Source organism: Mus caroli, chromosome 10, assembly GCF_900094665.2.
Source record: "Mus caroli chromosome 10, CAROLI_EIJ_v1.1, whole genome shotgun sequence".
NCBI classification, from domain to species: domain Eukaryota; kingdom Metazoa; phylum Chordata; class Mammalia; order Rodentia; family Muridae; genus Mus; species Mus caroli.
In genome coordinates, this window is record NC_034579.1 from 46,999,976 (window position 1) to 47,020,498 (window position 20,523).

At 39.8% G+C, this 20,523-nt stretch overlaps 1 protein-coding gene across 2 annotated transcripts in view; it reads right to left on the reverse strand.

The window, feature by feature from the left end:
• The window catches only part of Ros1 (ROS proto-oncogene 1, receptor tyrosine kinase), a 125,694-nt gene that overhangs the window by 55,080 nt on the left and 50,091 nt on the right, over window positions 1–20,523 (reverse strand). For both annotated transcript variants that reach the window (XM_021174702.2, XM_021174701.2), the window contains exons 16-25: window positions 19,667–19,858; window positions 14,018–14,118; window positions 12,713–12,927; window positions 12,082–12,242; window positions 11,561–11,705; window positions 8,862–9,124; window positions 7,235–7,298; window positions 6,518–6,720; window positions 3,898–4,103; window positions 1,212–1,495 (exon numbers count right to left, since the gene is read on the reverse strand). In XM_021174702.2, coding sequence (XP_021030361.1) covers window positions 1,212–1,495; window positions 3,898–4,103; window positions 6,518–6,720; window positions 7,235–7,298; window positions 8,862–9,124; window positions 11,561–11,705; window positions 12,082–12,242; window positions 12,713–12,927; window positions 14,018–14,118; window positions 19,667–19,858 — 1,834 coding nt within the window. The remainder of the gene's footprint in view (window positions 1–1,211; window positions 1,496–3,897; window positions 4,104–6,517; window positions 6,721–7,234; window positions 7,299–8,861; window positions 9,125–11,560; window positions 11,706–12,081; window positions 12,243–12,712; window positions 12,928–14,017; window positions 14,119–19,666; window positions 19,859–20,523) is intronic.

The window sequence follows — 20,523 nt, forward strand, 5'->3', positions numbered from 1 at the left end:
TGCCTCTCTGCCTCTCTGCCTCTCTGCCTCTCTGCCTCTCTGCCTCTCTGCCTCTCTGCCTCTCTGCCTCTCTGCCTCTCTGCCTCTCTGCCTCTGCCTCTGCCTCTGCCTCTGCCCCCCATCATGCTATTGCGGATTACAGGTGTGTGTCATTGTGCACTAGAAACCCAAGCTCAGGTCCTCATGCATGAAAAAAAAAAAAAAAAGTTCTACAGATTGATCATTTTATCCAAACCTGCAATAACCCTCCTTTTTATCTGTTTTGTTTTATTTGATTATTTGTTTGTTTGTTTGTTTGTTTTGTGATTTCTTATGGTATATACATATATACATGCATTTATGTGTCTATATGTATGCATGAGTGAGCACATACGTATGGATGCACTTGTGTGCATATGCAGAGGCTAGAGGTCAATTTGCTATGGGTTTCTTTCTAGTAAATAGCCCATCTTTAGACTAGTCAAATTCAGTGACGATTAAGATTATAATTTGGTTTTTGTTTTGTTTTATTTTGGTCCGGTTTGTTTTTTGTTGTTGCTGTTGTTGTTGTTGTTGTTATTGTTTTATACAGGATTTTTCTATTTAGTCCTGGCTGGTTGTTTTGGACTCCCTATGTAGACCAGGCTGTCCTCAAACTCACAGAGATCTGCCTGTTTCTGCCTCCCAAGTAGTAGGATTAAAAACATGTGCCACCATGTCAAACTAAGATTATCATTTTAATTGGTATTTGTATGATCAAAATTTATAAACCCAGAGTTCATCAATTCTCGCAGACATAGAGATCTTCCTGTCTCTACCCCCTGATTACTGGGATTACAGGTGTGCATCACCACCTGCTTTTTATGTGGGTACTAGTGATTAAAACTCAGGTCCTCGTTTTTATACAGCAAGTGCTTTACTAACTGACCCATCTCCCCAACCCCTGCAAGCTCTTTCTAATGGACAAGAGAGGCTGCCATTATAAATGAGGATATACATGCTGAGGTTATAGCTCAGCTGAGATTGCCTAGCACACACCACTGGATTTGACAGCCAGCACTTCATAAAACTAAACCTGATGACACATATCTGTAATCCAAGCTCTTGGGAGGTAGAGGGAGAAAGATCAGAAGTTCAAAGGCATCCTTGGCTATTGAGTGAATTTCTGACCACCTTGGATTACATGGAACCTATCAAAAAGAAGAAAAGATGTGAATGCATCAGCACATTACCAGGGATAGCAGGTACCATGATGACTTTCCAACACTGACATCCTTCCAGGTCCATGGCCCAGATCTCTTGCCTTTTGGTAAAGTATATCCATGGTCTGTCTGGGTCAGAGGTGTCCACAGTCATTGCCCCACTTAACTCAGATTCTGTCACGTTACAAGAACATTGGCTCCTTCCATGCTGGTTTGAAGCCTTGGGTTGTAGAACATGTTGCGAGGTGTGATTGCTAATATTGCAGTAGAACATCTGATGGCCCAGATCTGAAACTTCTGTCCAATACAAGCGACTATTGGGAAGAAGGAAAACATCCCTTTAATTTAATGAAGAAAAACGTGACACTTCAAATATTTTTTTCTAATGAAGATCAACCATGCATAATAATGAGAAGACAAGTGCAGCCTTGGGAGTAAGCATATTCAAACATCAAATAACTTCCTTCTGAAATAGAGGTCACAGGAAGTCCAACTCAGTGTTGCCCAGTGATTTTTTTTTTAAATAATAATGTGTTACAGGCAAAGCCCTGGGCTCTAATCATGTTAGACTTGTAGTTTGAGCACCTTCAGTGGCCATTTATACCTATAAATTCTAAACTTACTTTCATATTTTCAGTATGCCCTTTTCCACCCTCTGTTTCTGTTTCTCCTTTAAATATGCATTATTTTGTTACAAATTTTAAAACAAAACAAAAAATCACACCTTAAAAGATTTTTTACTGTCAGTACAAATTCCTCTTAAGTTTGTTTTGCTACCATAAGAAATTAAAGAAACTGTTAAATATTTAGAAGCATTCAACATCAAGAGCTTTAAATCTAACTGTACATTGTAACCCCTGAAAAAGCTATAAGCTCTTTTTTGTCAAAAGTATTTCTCTACAAAGAATATGATCACCATAATAAAATTTGTACAAATTTTATACTGAAGCTAATATTGAGATGCACTTGAATTTCTACATTATCATAATAATTGCCTGTCGCACATACACTCCACACATTTTAGGACAGCCATTTATTCTTTATCTTCATCTTCTTCCTCCTTATCCTCATCTTCCTCCTCATCTTTGTCATCCTCTTCTTCCTCCTGTTCCTCTTCCTCTCCCTCTCCCTTCTCCTCTCCCCCTCCCCCTCCCTCTCCCTCAAGCAAAGAAGGGAAGCGGGACCATCCTTTCCCAGGTGAAGGCCTCCAGGAGTAAGCATGTCTTGGCTTACAGTTCATTTTTCTTTTTTGAGCCTGTTGGCCTACCAGGACCCTTTTTTTCTTGTTTCACCTTTGCCCTTGGCATGATTTGCAGCAATATCCTTTTCATACTTCTCCTTTAGTTTAGCTGCTTTCTGCTCATACAATTATTTATCTTTGGCAGATTGTTCAGACCATGTCCCTCCCAGTTTCTTTGCAGTATCTCCAAATACTGGATACTGACTTTTGGTCCTTGGTCAATATTCAGAACAAAACCAGAAGAAAGCTAATGATAGTCTTTTGGGAGATTTAGGATCTTTTTTTTTCTTTCCTTTCTTAACACCATCGGGAGGAATGTAATTCTTCATCTCCCTGTCATAACGAGCATTGTTGCTCTTGGTCAGATCTTCAAACTTTGACTTTTCCTTTGCAGACATGGTCTTCCATCTCTCCTGCAATCTCTTTGAGAACTCAGCAAAGTTGACCTAAAAGTTGGGGTGCTTCTTGTCATCCTCCTCCCAGTAGGTGTGCCTGAAGAAGACTTATCAGGACATTTTGTCCCACATCTTTTGGGGTTCTCTTTTGCCATGCTGATGGCACAGCATCTACCTGGTGCAAGCTCTTCCCTCAGAGCCTAGCAGAGATAACTTCCTTCCCCAAGCTCCAGCAAGAACTGGTGTCTATTTCGGTTTCTTAATGCCAATAAACAACTTAGTTTCAAAATAGCCCATGTCCATGCTTGTGGTACAATTAAAATCATCCTTTCCAAGCTGGAAAAATTGATACTCAGTTGATTAATAATATAGTCTTAAGACTATATTATGAAAATATGAACTTTATGAAGATAGGCAGAGCCAGAAGAGCTTTCACTGAACCATAGCTACTGGCCTCCTATGCAGTTCATCCTGTCTTGATCACATCTACATCTTGTCTTTACCACCTGCCACTGTTATAAAATTCACCGACATAAAAATTTGTTATACCTTTCCTTCTGCTAATTAGCCTGTGGGTTAGTCAAATTTTCAACATGTGTTAAGATTATAACCTTAACTGATAGTTGTGGGATCAAAATGTGTATGTTAGAGATTAAGCCTGGAGTCTAGATGATAATTCTATCTCTGAGCCTTACTTCTTACTCTTATTTTCTGCATTTTGAGTTAAGGAGTCTCACAAAATCACTGTACTTGGCCTTGAACCCACAATGCTCCTGCTTCTGGCTTCTGATTAATTGGTATGACACATATGGACCACCAATCTTGACTCAGAATTATCTATTATAATTTAATGCAGCTCCCAACCATGTAATCCCAGCTCCCAGGAGCTAAAACAGGAAGATGGAGAGAGAGTTCTGGTCATCAACGGCTACACAGCCAGTTCAATGTCAGTATGCACTATGTGATACCCTCTACAAAACAAAACATAAGCACCTTAGTTTACCATTGTTAGCTTCTAATATTGAGCAAAGATATCACATTAAAATCTATATCTTTTTCATTGCAATAAAGATGTTCATACCTCAAGAGGGGATATATAGAGAAAGAAATTATTGTTGTATGTCCTTTGCAAGTCTTCACCTCCCTGGGGGATTTCACCTTGTGTTCAAGGTCAACATTGAATATCTGTGTTCCGTTTTGTGATGCTTTCAGAGCAAAGTAGAGGTGTCTTGCAATCCAATCAACAGCAATAACTCTAATGTCAGAAACCAGTGCATCCTGGAAAAGCTTAACATGGGGAGGGGGGTAGCCAAAAAGAGTAGTCATCCATTTGTACACTTCCTTAGCTGTTCATATCATTACCCATTGAACCTTTCTATAACCCCAAGCCTCACTCATTCTATGTTGTGACAACTATACCACATGCCATTTTCTCATGCCGTATATTGCCCCTAGATTATTTTAGTCACTTGGCTTCAGCGCTGATCTGAATACCAGGGTTAAAACCCCTCATCTTCAGATATGATGCTTTGTTCAATTAAGGACTCAAATATCAAATTGCCTAATGAAATCTCCAAGTGAGGTACTCCAAAAATAAGAACCAATCACCCTACCTCAAACCTCTTTTCTCTTATACTCTGTATTGTTAATGATGCCCAATTTAACCCAAGGAGTCATTCTGTATACATATGGCTCCCCCTTTATTTTCTTCTCATATCACTATATGGAGAGGTAGTCTCTTTAGAAATCCCTCCCCAGCTTGGCGTCTTAATTCTCACCTCCTTGACTGTCACCTAACTCCTGGGTTTCTATGACTCCCACTGTTGAGAGAGAGAGCATTCTTAAACATAATTAAAGCTGGAAGTAGTAGCGCATATGTGGAAGGCCAGCTCTAAACAGATGGAAGAAAGTGAATCAGAAGTTCAATGTCAGTTTCAGTTACATAATTCATTTGAGGCCATCCTGTTCTATGTGAGACACTATCTCAAAACAAAAAATATGTATATATATGAAAATAAATTTTAAAAGTTGTTTAAAAACACAATTTGACCAGTAAATGACTCACTAGGTGTCTTTAATAACTTACTATTAGCTTCCAGATTGACAGCTGACCATTATCCCACCCATCCCCCTGCTTTATCACCCTAACCCACACCTACCCTCTAGATTCCCTTTCCTTACAGCTCGCAGGCATGTGTGGCTCCCTGTTCCCCTGCCTTTGCTCTGGAGCTCCTTCTGCTGCTTTCCCCCCACCTTTTGCTGGCTCATCTTTATGCAAAACAGATTTCTGCTATCTACAGAGCACCACCTTAACCTGGGCTGTGATTCCACCCTACCTTGCTCTCTGCATAACAGTTACACTACACTCTCTTTGATATTAATTCATATTTAGTGAATGGCTACCACAGATCAGATGCTGTGCTTGACAACTGACCGTCAATTAACACCTGATGTCTTAATTGATTTCCTCATTTGATCTCCATGAGAACGCAAAGATCAGATATCACTTAGAGAGTTAATACATTATGGCCTCAGCTCTCATCAGCAGTATAGGTATACATAAGTCCCATGAAATCATACTCTAAGGCACGCCATCTTAGTCATTGTGCAGTACTGCCTCCTAGGATTAGAGGAAGTGTGATGTCTAGAATATCAGGTATTTGATATCTAAAAATCTGTAAATGATGATTTAAAAGTATACATTTTTGATTGGTATGTTTAGGAATAGGAATGGCAGCTCTGGGTTTAAAGTTAAAATCAGATAAAATACATTTTTTCTCACACCAAAGTAGTTTGAAGAGACTTAGGATCAGAGGTCCTAAGAGTTTTGTTGAGCCTGACGTGTTAGACAAACCTGAAGTGGTCCATGGATTTGCTCTTTGTGAAGAGCAAGGACTGTAATGTTTTGTCTCCTAGTAGAGTTCAGATCTAGAAGGTCCACCTCCACCCCCGAGCCTATGTGTTGAAGACATAGTCCTACCCTTCCAGATACTGGGAAGAGGTGAGCCTTTAGAAGGGGTGCTTTGTGAGGAGTCTTGGGGTCACTGGCTATGGGACTGTGGGATCCTGGTCTCATTCTTTCTGTCCTCTCTTGAATAAAAGATGAGCAGCTGAACTGTCTGGGCGAGGCACTATCTACCATGAAGTGCATCCTCACTACAGGCTCAAAGCGACAAGGCCAGAGGATTATAGATGGAGCTTCTAAATCTGAGTCAAAAGAAACCATTCTCGGGGGCTGGAGAGATGGCTCAGCGGTTAAGAGCACTGACTGCTCTTCAGAAGGTCCTGAGTTCAAATCCCAGCAACCACATGGGGGCTCACAACCATCTGTAATAAGATCTGATGCCCTCTTCTGGGGTGTTTGAAGACAGCTACAGTGTACTTACATATAATGAATAAATAAATCTTTAAAAAAAAAAAAAAAAAAAAAAGAAACCATTCTCTTTTCTCTTTAGGTTGATTCTCTCAGATACTTGTTCTAAAAGAAGCTATCACCCTCAGTAGCGCCAGAAGCAAAAACTGATCCTTAAACCCAATAGCCAGTCCTGCCTGACACATGCAAAAACCCTTTCTGTATTTATGAATGGCTAAATGACCACACATTGAGTTGCTATTTCAGTCATTCTAATCTTGAAGGCTCCCCCACTGGCCAACCATTTTAGTTACATCCTTCACTTCAAAGGAATCACAAAGGGAAATACCTTGGAGCTGGAATGATTGCGCAAATTCAGAAGGAAGAGCGAGTCTCCTTGAGCGAAATACCCCATTTCATCATCTGTCGTGTACCCCACTGTGCTGACGTCTCCCTCCGGGGAAAATGTCCACAAAACTTGATTTTGATCCATGTCTAGAAACACGATCTTATTGCCGAGAAGAGATATGAGATACGGACATGGCTTGATTTCTGCAAGCGAAAAATAGACAGTACACATAAGAAACAAGCTTCAGGGGCTGGAGAGATGGCTCAGTGTTTAAGAGCACTGACTGCTCTTCCAGAGGTCCTGAGTTCAATTCCCAACAAGCACATGGTGGCTCACAACCATCTGTAATATGCTCTGATGCCCTCTTCTGGTCTGTCTGAAGACAGCATCAGTGTACTCACATACATAAAAATAAATAAACAATGAAGGAGGGGGAGGAGGAGAGGGAGGAGGAGGAGGAGGAGGAGGAGGAGGAGGAAGAAACAAGCTTCAGGTTAGAAACCGCCAGCCATGTTGAAAATCTATGGGCCACTTCAGGCTCAACAGAAACTCTTAGGATCTCTGACCCTAAGTTTCCTCAAGCTACTTCAGTGTGAGAAAACAGTATTTTATCTGACTTTAACTTTAAATCCAGAGCTGCCATTCCTACTCCTAAATATACCAATCGAAAATGTATACTTTGAAATTATCATTTACAGATTTTTAGATAACAAATACCTGATGTTTTAGACATCACTATATCAGAAAATGGCCCTGGCCCTTTGGATGTGAAGACTCTAACCTAAAGAATAAAAAAGGAAGAAAAAAATTAAATATATATTCATAGATATTCTCATTAGCAGTAAATTCTATGACTGATAAATTATACAATATTCATTATATACACTTAATATACATTATAAATAGTTTGAAGTCATTGTTAACATCTAAGTATATTTTAATAAATAACTGAGGAAGAAAATATTGACCCACACCCACAGTTGGTTTTCTGATAAAAAAAAAAAAGTGAAGAGCCAGGTGGTGGTGGCTCATGCCTTTAATCCCAGCACTTGGGAAGCAGAGGCAGGCGGATTTCTGAGTTCGAGGCCAGCCTGGTCTACAAAGTGAGTTCCAGGACATCCAGGGCTACACAGAGAAACCCTGTCTCCAAAAAGGGGGGGGGGGAGAATGGTAAATATCTCCATTGCATGGGAAAGATCTGGGTAATTATTATGTAACACAGGTGTTCTCATGGGTTGATTAATTTGATTGTGTCAATCCTTCCCTAATTAACAGTCATCACACCTGAACCATATACAATGTTTACTCATCAATTAAATATTTTTAAATAAATACAAGGTATTCAACTCTTTCCAAGATCAGGTTATATAAAATAGTTAATAGACATAAAACCATATGAGTTATGGTAAGCTAAACTAACTATACTTCCTAAAAGGAAGCTTAGAAGGAGAAAATAATCAAGCCTCCTTATATTTCAAAGCAAGTATGCATTTCACATACATTCTATTTGGATCCACATAAGTACCGTAGGAATAGAGATTGGATCAGGGTTCTGTGGCATATCATTGCCTAGTCATGCAGCCTTGGGACTTAGCTGACAGACCCAGGGATCAATTGTGATAATGAGTACAAAATTATTGATCATGGTAAGTAGCCTATGAGTACTCAAACACAATACTCTGAATGCAAGACCATTGTCAAAACATCCTTTACTTAAACTGTGCTCTTTGCCCTATGTATGCCTGACCACTTGATTTTTCTGCTCACAGTGGAATTAAATAATTAACAATGGAGGAATTCTGTTTTGGTTTGGTTTGGTTTGGTTTGGTTTGGTTTGGTTTCTGGTTTTTTGAGACAGGGTTTCTCTGTGTAGCCCTTCACTTAGTAGACCAAGCTTGCTTTGGACTAACAGAAATCCCTCTTCCACTGTCTCCCCAGTGGTGGACCACCACCACCAGGCCAAGATAGGAAGTCTTAGTCCAGTTGTTTAACTAGCCACCCATTATTACACTGTTAAAATTCATATCACAGGTCTGGAAAGACGGCTCTGCCATTAAATGCTAGACTCCCAACAGGGAAAACAAGATTATAAAACCTAGGAGCTGCGGAGACAATGAAGAGCAATTATTGCTCTCTCAGGAACCCAAATTCAGTTCCCAATACTCCTAGGGGACTCACAACTACCTGTAACTACTGTTTCAGGGACCCAATGTCTCTGGCCTCTATAGGCACCTCCACATACATGTACATATGTACATGCAGAAATGCAAGAACATGATTTAAAATAATGAAAATAAATTCTCAAATCAAAAAAAGGTGTTTATCCCTGCTTTCTCTCTCATACCTGGAAGGCAACAGTATACCCAGGACTCACGGCCTCAAGTTGAAAAGACATCACTGGGGGTGTAACACTGGCAGACATCCAGCCTTCAGATGATCTATTTGTGCCACTTTGTTTAGATATGTGATAGAAGATTTCAAATTTGGTTAGCACTCCATTTTCATGCTTAGGTTTATTCCACCTGAACTCTACCACAACTTCATTCTTCTTGGTGTATCGTCCACTTGACAATATAAATATTCGGGGGTTTTCTGGTGCTGATGGAACTGAAAAGTAGGCACACAGATAGACAGGGGAGATATACCACAAGACTGAATTTTATAACCCATGATCATGGTATGGCCATCTTGGCAAAAAGCATTTCTCATTCCAGAAAATTAAAGTTCATTGCTCTCATGCTTAAGGCTCTGCTTAGAGTAATCTACAGTTTTCTTCAGAAGCCTATCTTGATATTTCCACAAGCCTTTATGATGTCCTTACTACTGTCCTTATCCAAAGATGTCTGTATACCCTACCCAATGTCCTCTTACTACTACTAGTCAAGCTCATCTTTCTCATCTGTGCCCCAAACAGATGAAAGGTGACTGATTATCCCCAAGAAAGCATAACATCCACTGTCATCCTGATAGAGCAGTTTAACCGATGTTAATTATTAGGAGGGGCAGCACCTATTATAACTGCCCTTCACCCAGTTCAGGAGGTAAACTACAGCATATATGGGTTCTGGCCTTCATTATGCTAACCCCTAAAGGAAGCAGAAAGTGGTGGAAATGGCTGACAGATATCCAAAAAGTATAGCTTAGGCTATGCTAGAGTTGAGCCAAGCCATGCTTTCTCAGGTCTTTCTATTCCAAATATCCCTTTCTGTCTTGCAAGTCCTTGGCAAGGCCTCACATCTTCTCTGTTTCCTGTCTCATTGCTTCCTAATGTCCCTCACTCACACCTCTATTCTATCTGCAGCTCCTTTTATACTATACATCTCTCTCTATACTATACATCATATGATACCTTGAAGTACTTTGGATAACAATAGCCCTGATAAGCTTATATACTTGAATGCCTAGTAGAATTAGAAGAATGCCTAGTAGAATGCCTTCTAGAATTAGAAGGTGTGGCCTTGTTGAAAAAAGTGTGTCACTGTGGAGAGGGGAAGGGTGGCCTTTGAGGTTTCAAAGGCCCATGCCAGGCCCAGTGTCTCTTTCTCTCCATAATGCCCATGAATCAGGACATAGAGCTCTCAAATTCAGGGCTATGTCTACCTGTGGGTCACCATGCTCCCTTCTATGATGATAATGAACTAACAGTAATTAAAACCTATCTCTTCTCACACCATCTCTAACAATCCAGCTAAAGTTTCTGCACTGAAAGACCTTTGCAAACACATCAATTCATGTACATCTCCCTCTTCTAGGAATACTTGAGGTATGTTGACAGAGTTGATGATTTCATAGCATTATTTGACTGCTGTAGGCCATGCTTCTCAATTTGGTTATCATGGCCTCATTTCTATTATACTAGAAGCAGATATACTCATTTCCACACTCCATAAAAACAAACTATTCTTATTCCTTACTTAAGAGTTTCCCAGATCTGCTATTGAAGTGGCATATAAGTGCTTAATAAAGATCAGTGAGCCTGAAAAATTTGCTGTTTCGAAAATATTCTGAGGTTTGAGCCAAATCCCTTTATCTTCCACACTGCTCTCAGTGTCTGTCAGATGTCATGGGCTCCTAGGGGATCCCCTCGGGGATACAATCAAGTTCACGTTCAAAGAACTGCACTACCAAAGCTGGAAGCCCAAGACAATGTTAAAGCCTACCTTGGTCCAAATGTTTCCTGGGGCAGAACAGTGCCCATTTTCCACTATGTTCCTGTTATGAGATTCATTGGTAAATATTATTTAATAAATCGTGCCATAAAAAATTCACTTCTGAGTGGATCTGTCTACTGAGCTCTTACTACTTGCTGGGTCCTCTACCAGAATTTTATAGAAGTTCAATTAGTATGATACAATCACTAACGAGTATTTGCCAAAAATACCTTCAATGAGATTAATGAAGCTCCAGTAGAAACTCTGAATTAGGTTCTTGCCACTCAGTAGCTATTTGTTGCAAGTCTCTAGTGGGCTTCCTCTATCACTTCCACAGACAAGATTCTAACCGCTGTCTTGGCTGTCTTGTGTACTAAGCTGTGTGGGATCAAGCATAGGTGGTAATTAACTTTTAATATAAGTGTGGTGCCTGTAGGTATGCTTGGTATACTTCAAAGTGATATACATCTTTGAGGATAAGGCTGTTGTTTTTTTTTTCCAAATATATTTCCAAGAAGCACAAAATCTGAACGCCGGCTTCTTATGCTCAGAACCCTGAGTTGCCAGCATTGTTAATACCTGCTGGTCTTCAGAGCCCATCCACCTAGTAGAATGCTTCAGAGACCTTCCTGAAACTTGTTTTTGCCTTTTGAATATTAGTACAGTACAAAAAAGAGTTCTTAATCTTTCAACTATTCATCCTTGGAATATATTTAAGGGTTTATTTTGATTTTACTATTCTAATCTCCAAGAAGTCAAAAATTATTGAACCGATACAATTCTATAAAAGGGAAAGTTATTTTATCTAGTACTGACTATCCATTCCAGACCAGGCAGAGGAAAAAAAAAACTTGTGTCTTATTATTGTTTTAATTTTCTTTTTTAAACTTACCTGATTCAGGTGCACGAAATGATAGAGACGTTTTTTGGCCCTTTCCCCAGTAGGTGTAAGGAGTGACAGAAAGATTAAATAAGGTATAGGGCTCCAGTCTTTCCACAGTAAAAATAGGTAAAGACTGTTGTTCAATAACCAGGAACTAAAATAAAAGCACAAAGCGTTTTTAGAGAAAAAAATTATTAACTTTTGTACTCATAACTAACAAAAATTTCTAAATTTTAGTTTACTTCTAAAATCAAGACTTGAAATATTGGACATGCAAATTTTGAGCATTGTTATGGTTCTGAGAAAAACCAGTTAAACCTGAGCCAAAACTGGAATTAGCACAGAGCAGAGACTGCTGCACATGTGTTCTCATGGGTGCTCGCATGTGTTCTTCTGGGGGTGTGCTTAGTTAACCACATGCTGTGGCAAAACAACCAAAGAGGTGTGCTTGGCTAAGTGTACAAATCACATGTACACTGCTACAAGATGAGGAAGGTCCTTTGGGAAATAGCACTGAACCAGCAACATACCTTAGAATGAGTGCTAAATTCTACACTGTAGAAAACAATGCCCCAGTCCACCGCAGGGGGCTCATTCCACAGGATTTGGAAACTTGAAGTGTGTCCTTCAATTCGAAATGAAGACTCCTGAACAGGATCTGGGATAACCTTGGGAGTAGAGGAAAAGTTTCCTGTGGGATGAAAAAGAAAGAAATGGTAAGAAAAATAAGCACAGAATCATGGAAACCCAGCAGAAATTACTAACACTTAAAATTAAAACCAGGCTTGGTGTTGCATGCCTGTCATCTCGCCAGAAGGTGGAAGCAGAGAGATTTAAGTTTAAATCAGAACTTTAAGGACAGTCTCAGATACAAAATGAATCCTAGGTCAATCTTGGCTACTCAAGACCTTGTCTCCAAACAAACAAATAAATGTCAAATTTTTCCATTCCTTTTAAAGTACCTTTAAAGTTGTTTTTAAATTTTGCAGGCAATAATTTGTTTAAGATTAAATTTGCTATACACAAATTAAAAATACTGATATTTTAATAATACTAAATACTCTTTTTTTCTCAAGAGTTATGTTGAACAAGGGAAAGTACCTATCAAAATACCTATTGAAGAGAAGCATGAAAGTAATAGGTATGGATAAAATATTGTACCTGGCAGAGGCTTGAGAGATGTCTGTATAATTGTGAACTGATTGAATTTCGCTGGCTCCGAAACAGACACACTGGTTCTCTGACCTATTTCCTGTGCTGTAATGATCCTAAAGCCATTGATCCAGAAGAGCCTACCACTGTAGTACATCAGTGCATTCTGGGAGATTTCAGAAGTACTCCAGGCTGCAAACTCTGTGATGGTAGCATCCCCACCACTGTTAAGACATAATACCAATGAATGTGCATCTGGACTGAGAGGGAGGACTGGGGGATACAAGCACTCATCAAATTATGTACTTCTAAATACATGCATGTCTGTGAACACATAAGCAAAAAAGAAATTTGCAACAACTTTCAACATGTGTACTTACTTTCATATAAATTGATTTTAAATTTTTTCTTAAGTTACCAAATTTCGTCATTATTAATAATTATATACATACATGTATATGTATGTTATGTACATATTACAAGAATATACAAAAGTTTCAGACTTCAACAAATCCTTGTGGTTTGGGTAACGCTGACATCACAACTTAAATTGTTTACATGTAGTTTTTCTTTTGTGTCCATCACACTTGCAGTCACAGAAGAAAGACCTAGTGCTAAGTTCTTGCAGGCCTTGGGGAAAAGTTGCCATTGAGAAAGAAAGCCACAAAAAAAAAAAAAAAAAAAAAAAAAAGGAAAAAAATTGCTATTTCTTCAAAAGGCTCAATGAGGCCATATGAATGGAGGCAGAGATCTTGGAATAACCAAGGACTTACAATAACCCAACACTAGGGACAGCACAATTACAAGGATTTTTTTCTTTTTTTCTTTTTTTCTTTTTTTTTTAAGAAAGTCTATTGAGGGATGTTGGAAAAGCAGATGTCCAAAGCCCAAAGAAATGGCTCCACTCTAGCATTTATAAGAACCCCAATCCACAGATACACAAAATAGACACTGGCCTGGGAGAGCATCCTTCTGATCTACACAATAACTTCACTCAGTCATCTCACCTGAAACCTAGTTCACATAGAACCAACAACAAGGGGGGAAAAAGCCTGCATGCCCTCATGATTATGCCCATGCTGCTTTGTGAATGAATGGATTTGCTATTGGTATAAGCTGATACTTAAGCAGAAGGGTAAGCCTGAATACAAAGAATTAAACCGCTCATTTGACTGTTTATAAAAATGAGCATAATACAAAAAATTCTGTGTATAGATGAAGCCTATCTCCTTTCATCAGGGCTTTCACAAGAAATAAAAAGACCTATTTAGAAAGGCAGGGCATTCTCTTCGAGCCTTCCAGGGATCATCTTACCTCCATCCTCGAAGAACAGCTGTGTACAGATGAATACACTGATTGTCCTGCACCAGCCAGTACAGGAGCCCATCACTGAGGTCTAGTGTTAGAGCAATAACCTGAACAGAGAATAAGACAAGAAAGTGAGCCAGGCCTGAGGACATAGCTCAGTTGTAGAGTACTTGTCTAGCATATTTGAAAACATCTGTTCAATCCTATATGCTGCAAAAATAAAAAGAATACTGAACAATAGAAATTTTATCTCAATTACTAGGTTGTGCCCTATCATATTATGATCCCTGGGGATGACACTGAACCTCAAGGATGCCTTAAAACACCCCCACATAATTCCAGTTTGCCACAGGGTCGAATGAATGTAATTCCAGTACTCAGAAAGTGGAGGCCATAAGACCAGGAGTTCAAGGACAGCCTCTACTTCATAGAGAATTGAAAGCTAGCCTAATCTATGTGAGACTCTATTCCTTCTCAAAACAAAACAAAACAAAAACAAAAACACTAAAACTAATATATTTTCTGTTGATTGCACCCAAAAGTATTCTGACACACAGTTTATAAAGATGTATACATGTAGAGTGTTCATATGTTGTAATTAGATAAACAAGTGTATATAAAGCCTCATTTCTAGGTAAAATGTGAAAACTACCCATTATAACTTTTTCTTTGTCTTCTTATTGAGACCCACATCTTACTTTCATATCTGTTTAGGTGGGCCCTGAGGAAATACTGTTTGTTATAGGAAATAGAGTGCATAAGACAGAAGAAACTATTGAAGAGATCTTTCTGTTGTTTGTTGCTTTCTTTGGCTTTTATACTTGTGTTTCAAATAGCTGAGAATAGTGGAGGTGTCCATAGCATACATAGAAGCCCAGAGGCATCAAAAAGGGTTAAAATGGTGACTTCATCCTTAGCAAGATACAATAGTTCTTAAATAAATAAATGAATAAATAAATAAATAAATAAACAAACACAGAAGCTCTAAAGAATGATGAAAGCCAGGTGGGATGGGAAAGATCCATGATCCTAATACTTGGAAGTGAAAGTAGGATTAACAGGAGTTGAAGGCCAGTCTGAGACCCATTAATAAGGAGGAAATAAAGAGGAGGTGAGGAAGAATGGAAGATAGCAAGGATTGAAGGGAAAGAGAGGAAGAAGAGAGGAGCCAGAAAAGAAAAAGAAAAAATCATGAATCACTGGAAACCTTAAAAGAACTCAATAAAATGTCCCAGAACTACAAAGCACTTCCTGACAGTTTGCCCTTCTACGAAGGAAGCATCGTAAAGTACCTGACCAGAGGACCTTCACTTGTCATGCAACCACAGACCAATCTGTCTGCCAGAGAACTCTACTGATTCCTTCTCTAAGGGAAGGTGAAGAACACTTTCCAGGTTTTAGAATGGAGTCCTGCTTTTGCTTCTTGCTGCTTTCAGATGTGTTGGGGTTTGTTTTGGTTTTGGTTTTCAATTAACCTGATTTTTTTTTTTGGCTTTTTTTTTTCTTGTGTGTAGTACCTGTATGTGTGCACATGTGTGTGTGTTGGCCAGATATCAATGTTGGATGCCTTCTTTAGTCACTCTCTACCTTATTTTTTTTTTTAGTATAGAATAGAGTTTATTCAGGGCATGGGGGGGGCGTTTAAGAGGGTAGTAGAGGCAGAGAAAGGCAGAGAGAGGGAGAGAGGAGAGAAGTGGAGGCCGGACAAGACCATGTGGATAGAGGTGGGAAGGGAATGGGGAGAGACAGGGAGCAAGAGTGAAAGAGGCAAGAGAGAGAGAGAGGCAAGAGTAAGAGTTCTACCTTATTTTTTAAAATAGGGTCTCTCACTGCACTGTAGCTCATCCTCTGACTGGCCAGCAAGCTCCGGGATCCACTTGTCTATGCCTTCCACTAATGCTAAGGGTACAGCCACATGCCTCTGTGCCTGGCTTTGCCTGTGATGCTGAGGTGAAGCTCAACTTCAGATCTTTGTCTATTTATAATAAAACACACTAGAGATTTCTAAACTAAGAAACAACTCCCCCTGTTTTAACAAGGGATTCTGTAAGTCTTTGCCCAAATGCAACAAAGTATCCAAATGATAACGAAATCCCAGATGTTGGGCCAGTCTCCTTCCTGTGTGTCTCTCCAAGGTTCCATGTCTAAATAAACCTAGAATGTGTCCCATATGTCCCTGTAACAATTATCACATCTAGTAAAAGCTGATACAAACTAATATGCAAGTCTAATGCTCTAAGTTAAATTTGTCAAATATGAAAAAAAAAACCATGTTAGAGGATCTCCTTTTTTGAATTATATAATTGTGTCTGTCTTTCTACAGATAATTGGGTGACTCTTTTCTTACGTCTGCTGATTGGAAGCAGCTTGTGTCTGTGATCAGTCCACAAGTGGCATGAAGGAAAGTCAGTGAGCTATATAGAGGGATTTGCCCAGTGAAAAACAGTATCAGTTCAAAATTCACAGAAGCAAGCTGAGGAGATGGCACCATTGGTGAACTACATGCTGTACATGACCTGAGTTCAGATCCTTTGCCTCCATGCAAAAGCTAGGGTGACTCAGTGCTTATTTATAATGTCAGTGCTACGGAACCACAGCAGGTAGAGCACTGGAGTTTATTACCCAAGCAGCCCAGCTGAACTGATGACCTCCAGGCTCCATTAGGAAACTTTGTCTCAAACGATAAAGTGAAAAGAACCAGATTATAAGAGCTGTTGCTGAAGATAACACATATCTTGGCTGTATGGACAGGAAAACCAAGCTAGAACTAAGCTGGAAGGAAGCTTTCTCCCTCGGGGCTAGATTTCAGAGTCCAGGAAGGTTTTTTGCAAGCCATATGGAGAAAAGGGCATTGACAGCCTCACCTCATTTGAACCCTAGCAAGTATAAGAACAACTTGATGAGCAATGTGTGTCCACTTGTGCAATAGTAACACTACTACTAAAGGACAGGGTGTAACCAACTTGATCACTGGATTTGAGGCTCACTGCACAGGAGGGAATCCATGCCCTGTACTGAGGACCTCATTAAGAGGAACACTCCTCCACTGTTGGTGGGATTGCAAGCTTGTACAACCACTCTGGAAATCAGTCTGGTGGTTTCTCAGAAAATTGGACATGGTACTACCGGAGGATCCGCAATACCTCTTCTGGGCATATATCCAGAAGATGTTCCAACTAGTAAGAAAGAAACATGCTCCACTATGTTCATAGCAGCCTTATTTATAATAGCCAGAAGCTGGAAAGAACCCAGATGCTCCTCAACAGAGGAATGGATACAAAAAATGTGGTACATTTACACAATGGAGTACTACTCAGCTATTAAAAAGAATGAATTTATGAAATTCCTAGNCAAATGGTTGGACCTGGAGGGTATCATCCTGAGTGAGGTAACCCAATCACAAAAGAACTCAAATGATATGTACTCACTGATAAGTGGATATTAGCCCAGAAACTTAGGATTCCCAAGATATAAGTTACAATTTGCAAAACACATGAAACTCAAGAAGAACGAAGACCAAAGTGTGGACACTTTGCCCCTTCTTAGAATTGGGAACAAAACACCCATGGAAGGAGTTACAAAGACAAAGTTTGGAGCTGTGATGAAAGGATGGACCATCTAGAGAATGCCCAGGGATCCATCCCATAATCAGCCTCCAAACGCTGACACCATTGCATACACTAGCAAGATTTTGCTGAAAGGACCCTGATATAGCTGTCTCTAGTGAGACTACCCCGGGGCCTAACAAACACATAAGTGGATGCTCACAGTCAGCTATTGGATGGATCACAGGGCCCCCAATGGAGGAGCTAGAGAAAATACCCAAGGAGCTAAAGAGATCTGCAACCCTATAGGTGGAACAACATTATGAACTAACCAGTACCCCAGAGCTCTTGACTCTAGCTGCATCTGTATCAAAAGATGGCCTAGTCGGCCATCAATGGAAAGAGAGGCCCATTGGACTTGCAAACTTTATATGCCCCAGTACAGGGGAACACCAGGGCCAAAAAGTGGGAGTGGGTGGGTAGGGGAGTGGGGGGGAGGGTATGGGGGACTTTTGGGATAGCATTGGAAATGTAAATGAGGAAAATACCTAATTAAAAAAAAAAAAAAACTATGTCAGGGCAATCATTAGAACCTAGAGGAAGAAATAAATACTGTTGTTTAACATAATTGACATAGCATCAAATTGCCTTCTAAATATCTATGTTTATATCTATAAATAAAGTAAACTTTCAGCCTTAACCACAGAAGTCTCTTTCCTGTTAACAATTGAAGTAGAAAATATCTGATAAGAAAAAGGGAAAAAAGTATACTTTTAAACAGTTAATAAAACAACAACAACAACTGAAGTAGAATTTCTGGTTTCCTTGGAAAACAGTTGTGACATGTGATGTTTTTCTGAAAGCTGCCTTGTGAGAGGATGTTTTGCTGAAGAAGACATGTTAGAGGGCATGTTTTGCTGGAGCAAACACTTGGGAGGGATCATAATGTTTAGAAAGAATATAAATATAACCCCACAGACAGTGAGAGGATGCCTTGCAATCAATGCTTCCCTGGTCTTCATTTGTTTTCAATTCTGTGGTATTCTTACTCTTGCAGCTTCCACTGACTCATGCAAATTTGGTGGATGGAGCCTTGCAGTTTCTGCTGGATCAAGTGCTGCTGCTGATTTGTGTTTGGTGTTTGACTGCCCAAAGTTCAACTTCTAAGCAATTCCACAACCCCCTTTTCCTATTAACCTTGTTTCTCTCAACCTCTTGTTGGTGGGCTAGAAGGTAGATTTAAAAGTGCTAGTTAAAGTAGGTTTTGAAAATTCTAAGCCTACAAACAATGGCAAATGTAGAGACTCATGGCTGCCCAAGGAGTTAAAAATAAGTTAGAGATGATTGCTCAGAGTCCTTTACAAGACATGTATTCAATGTCCCCTAAGGCTCAGTAGCATTTCAGAATACAGGTAGAAAGAATTCAAAAGCTCGAAGACAGAACCAAGAGCTATCAAATGATGTCTTCTGGGTGAGACATAGCTATTGGACTCATGAACAACTAAGGATACCTACATTCAGTCCACACAAGAATGTGCCCTTCAACAAGCACGTATGGAGGAGGAACTCAGGGGGCCTAACCAGCACTGTTGAGCTATTGGCTTCTATAGATTTGGGAAGAGAAAGAACATTGCCTTTAGTTGTGGATCCACTCGTGACCCCACTTGGCTCCAATACATAGCTCCAATCCAACGATCACACCAATGGTCCTGGTTAAAGTAAATCAGTCACTGAACAAACCCAGAAGCCATGAACCAAAGAAAGTGACTGGTAGGAATGAGTGGGGATTGACAGGGATGTGAGAGAAATACATAAAGGAGGAATCAGAGTGCATTGTATACATGTATTAACATTAAAACGCTGCCCACTGTGAACCTACTCAGGATAAGGTAAACTACAAAGATCTCTGTTTTATATCTGAATTGAGTAATTAATCAGTTCTGACCCCCATATAAGGTGTAGGGAAATACTGGTCATACTGTGATCTTATTCTAACAGTGATCTTATTCTAATTCTATCTCAACTAAAGTAAGTGGCGGCAGCACTGTCACAACTATAGAATGACCACTTAGTGTCATGAAATAATTGCACCCTATTTTTATTTTGTCACCTTTTTTCCAGAGAGCCAGGGCTGAGCCTGTAGTACAAGAGAACTTTCTCCATTGAGTCTGGTGCTTTCAACTGAGTAGAGTGTTGTCCAATAGAGATAGCCACCAACTGAATCCACAGCCATGTCATTCACCAACAGCTTCACATGAGTCACAATGTCCGTGTGTCCCGTCAACACAGACTGCCTTTGGATCTAGAAAACGTGACAATATTGCCAGATAATTCTTTTGAAATGGCATCATCACCTCTGAATGGTGAAATCCAATCAATCATTAGTAAGTTCTCTCCCTCATTCATATGTTCATTTATTCATTCAACCACAGATATTCATCAGCATTCTGTGGTGCTGGCTAAGACTTTGGAAATGATGGCAGACATGGCAAAATATCTCCATAGAACTTGTTTATTTTCATGTCTAAGAGAAGTAAGTTGAGTTAAAACATTCAGTTTTCATAATTATATATCCAGTCAGAATACCTATGGACACCTTATTTTTTTTCAGGGTCTCTATAGGTAGCAGCATGGCTGACCTAGATCTCATACCAGACTGGCCTTGAACTGAGAGATCCATCTGGCTTTGGGATGGCATCTGTGTGTGATTAAAGCAATGTACTACATGAAAGTGACAATTTTGGTATTTGATTGGGGCTGGGACTGGATCTCAATGGAAGAGCATTGTCCAGCATGCACTAGGCTCTCTTTATCACCATGAACCACCAGGAGGAGGAGGAGGAGGAAGAGGAGGAGGAAGAAGAGGAGGAGGAAGAGGAGGAGGAGGAGAAGGAAGAGGAGGAGGAGGAGGAGAAGGAGAAGGAGAAGGAGAAGAGAAGGAGAAGGAGAAGGAGAAGAGAAGGAGGA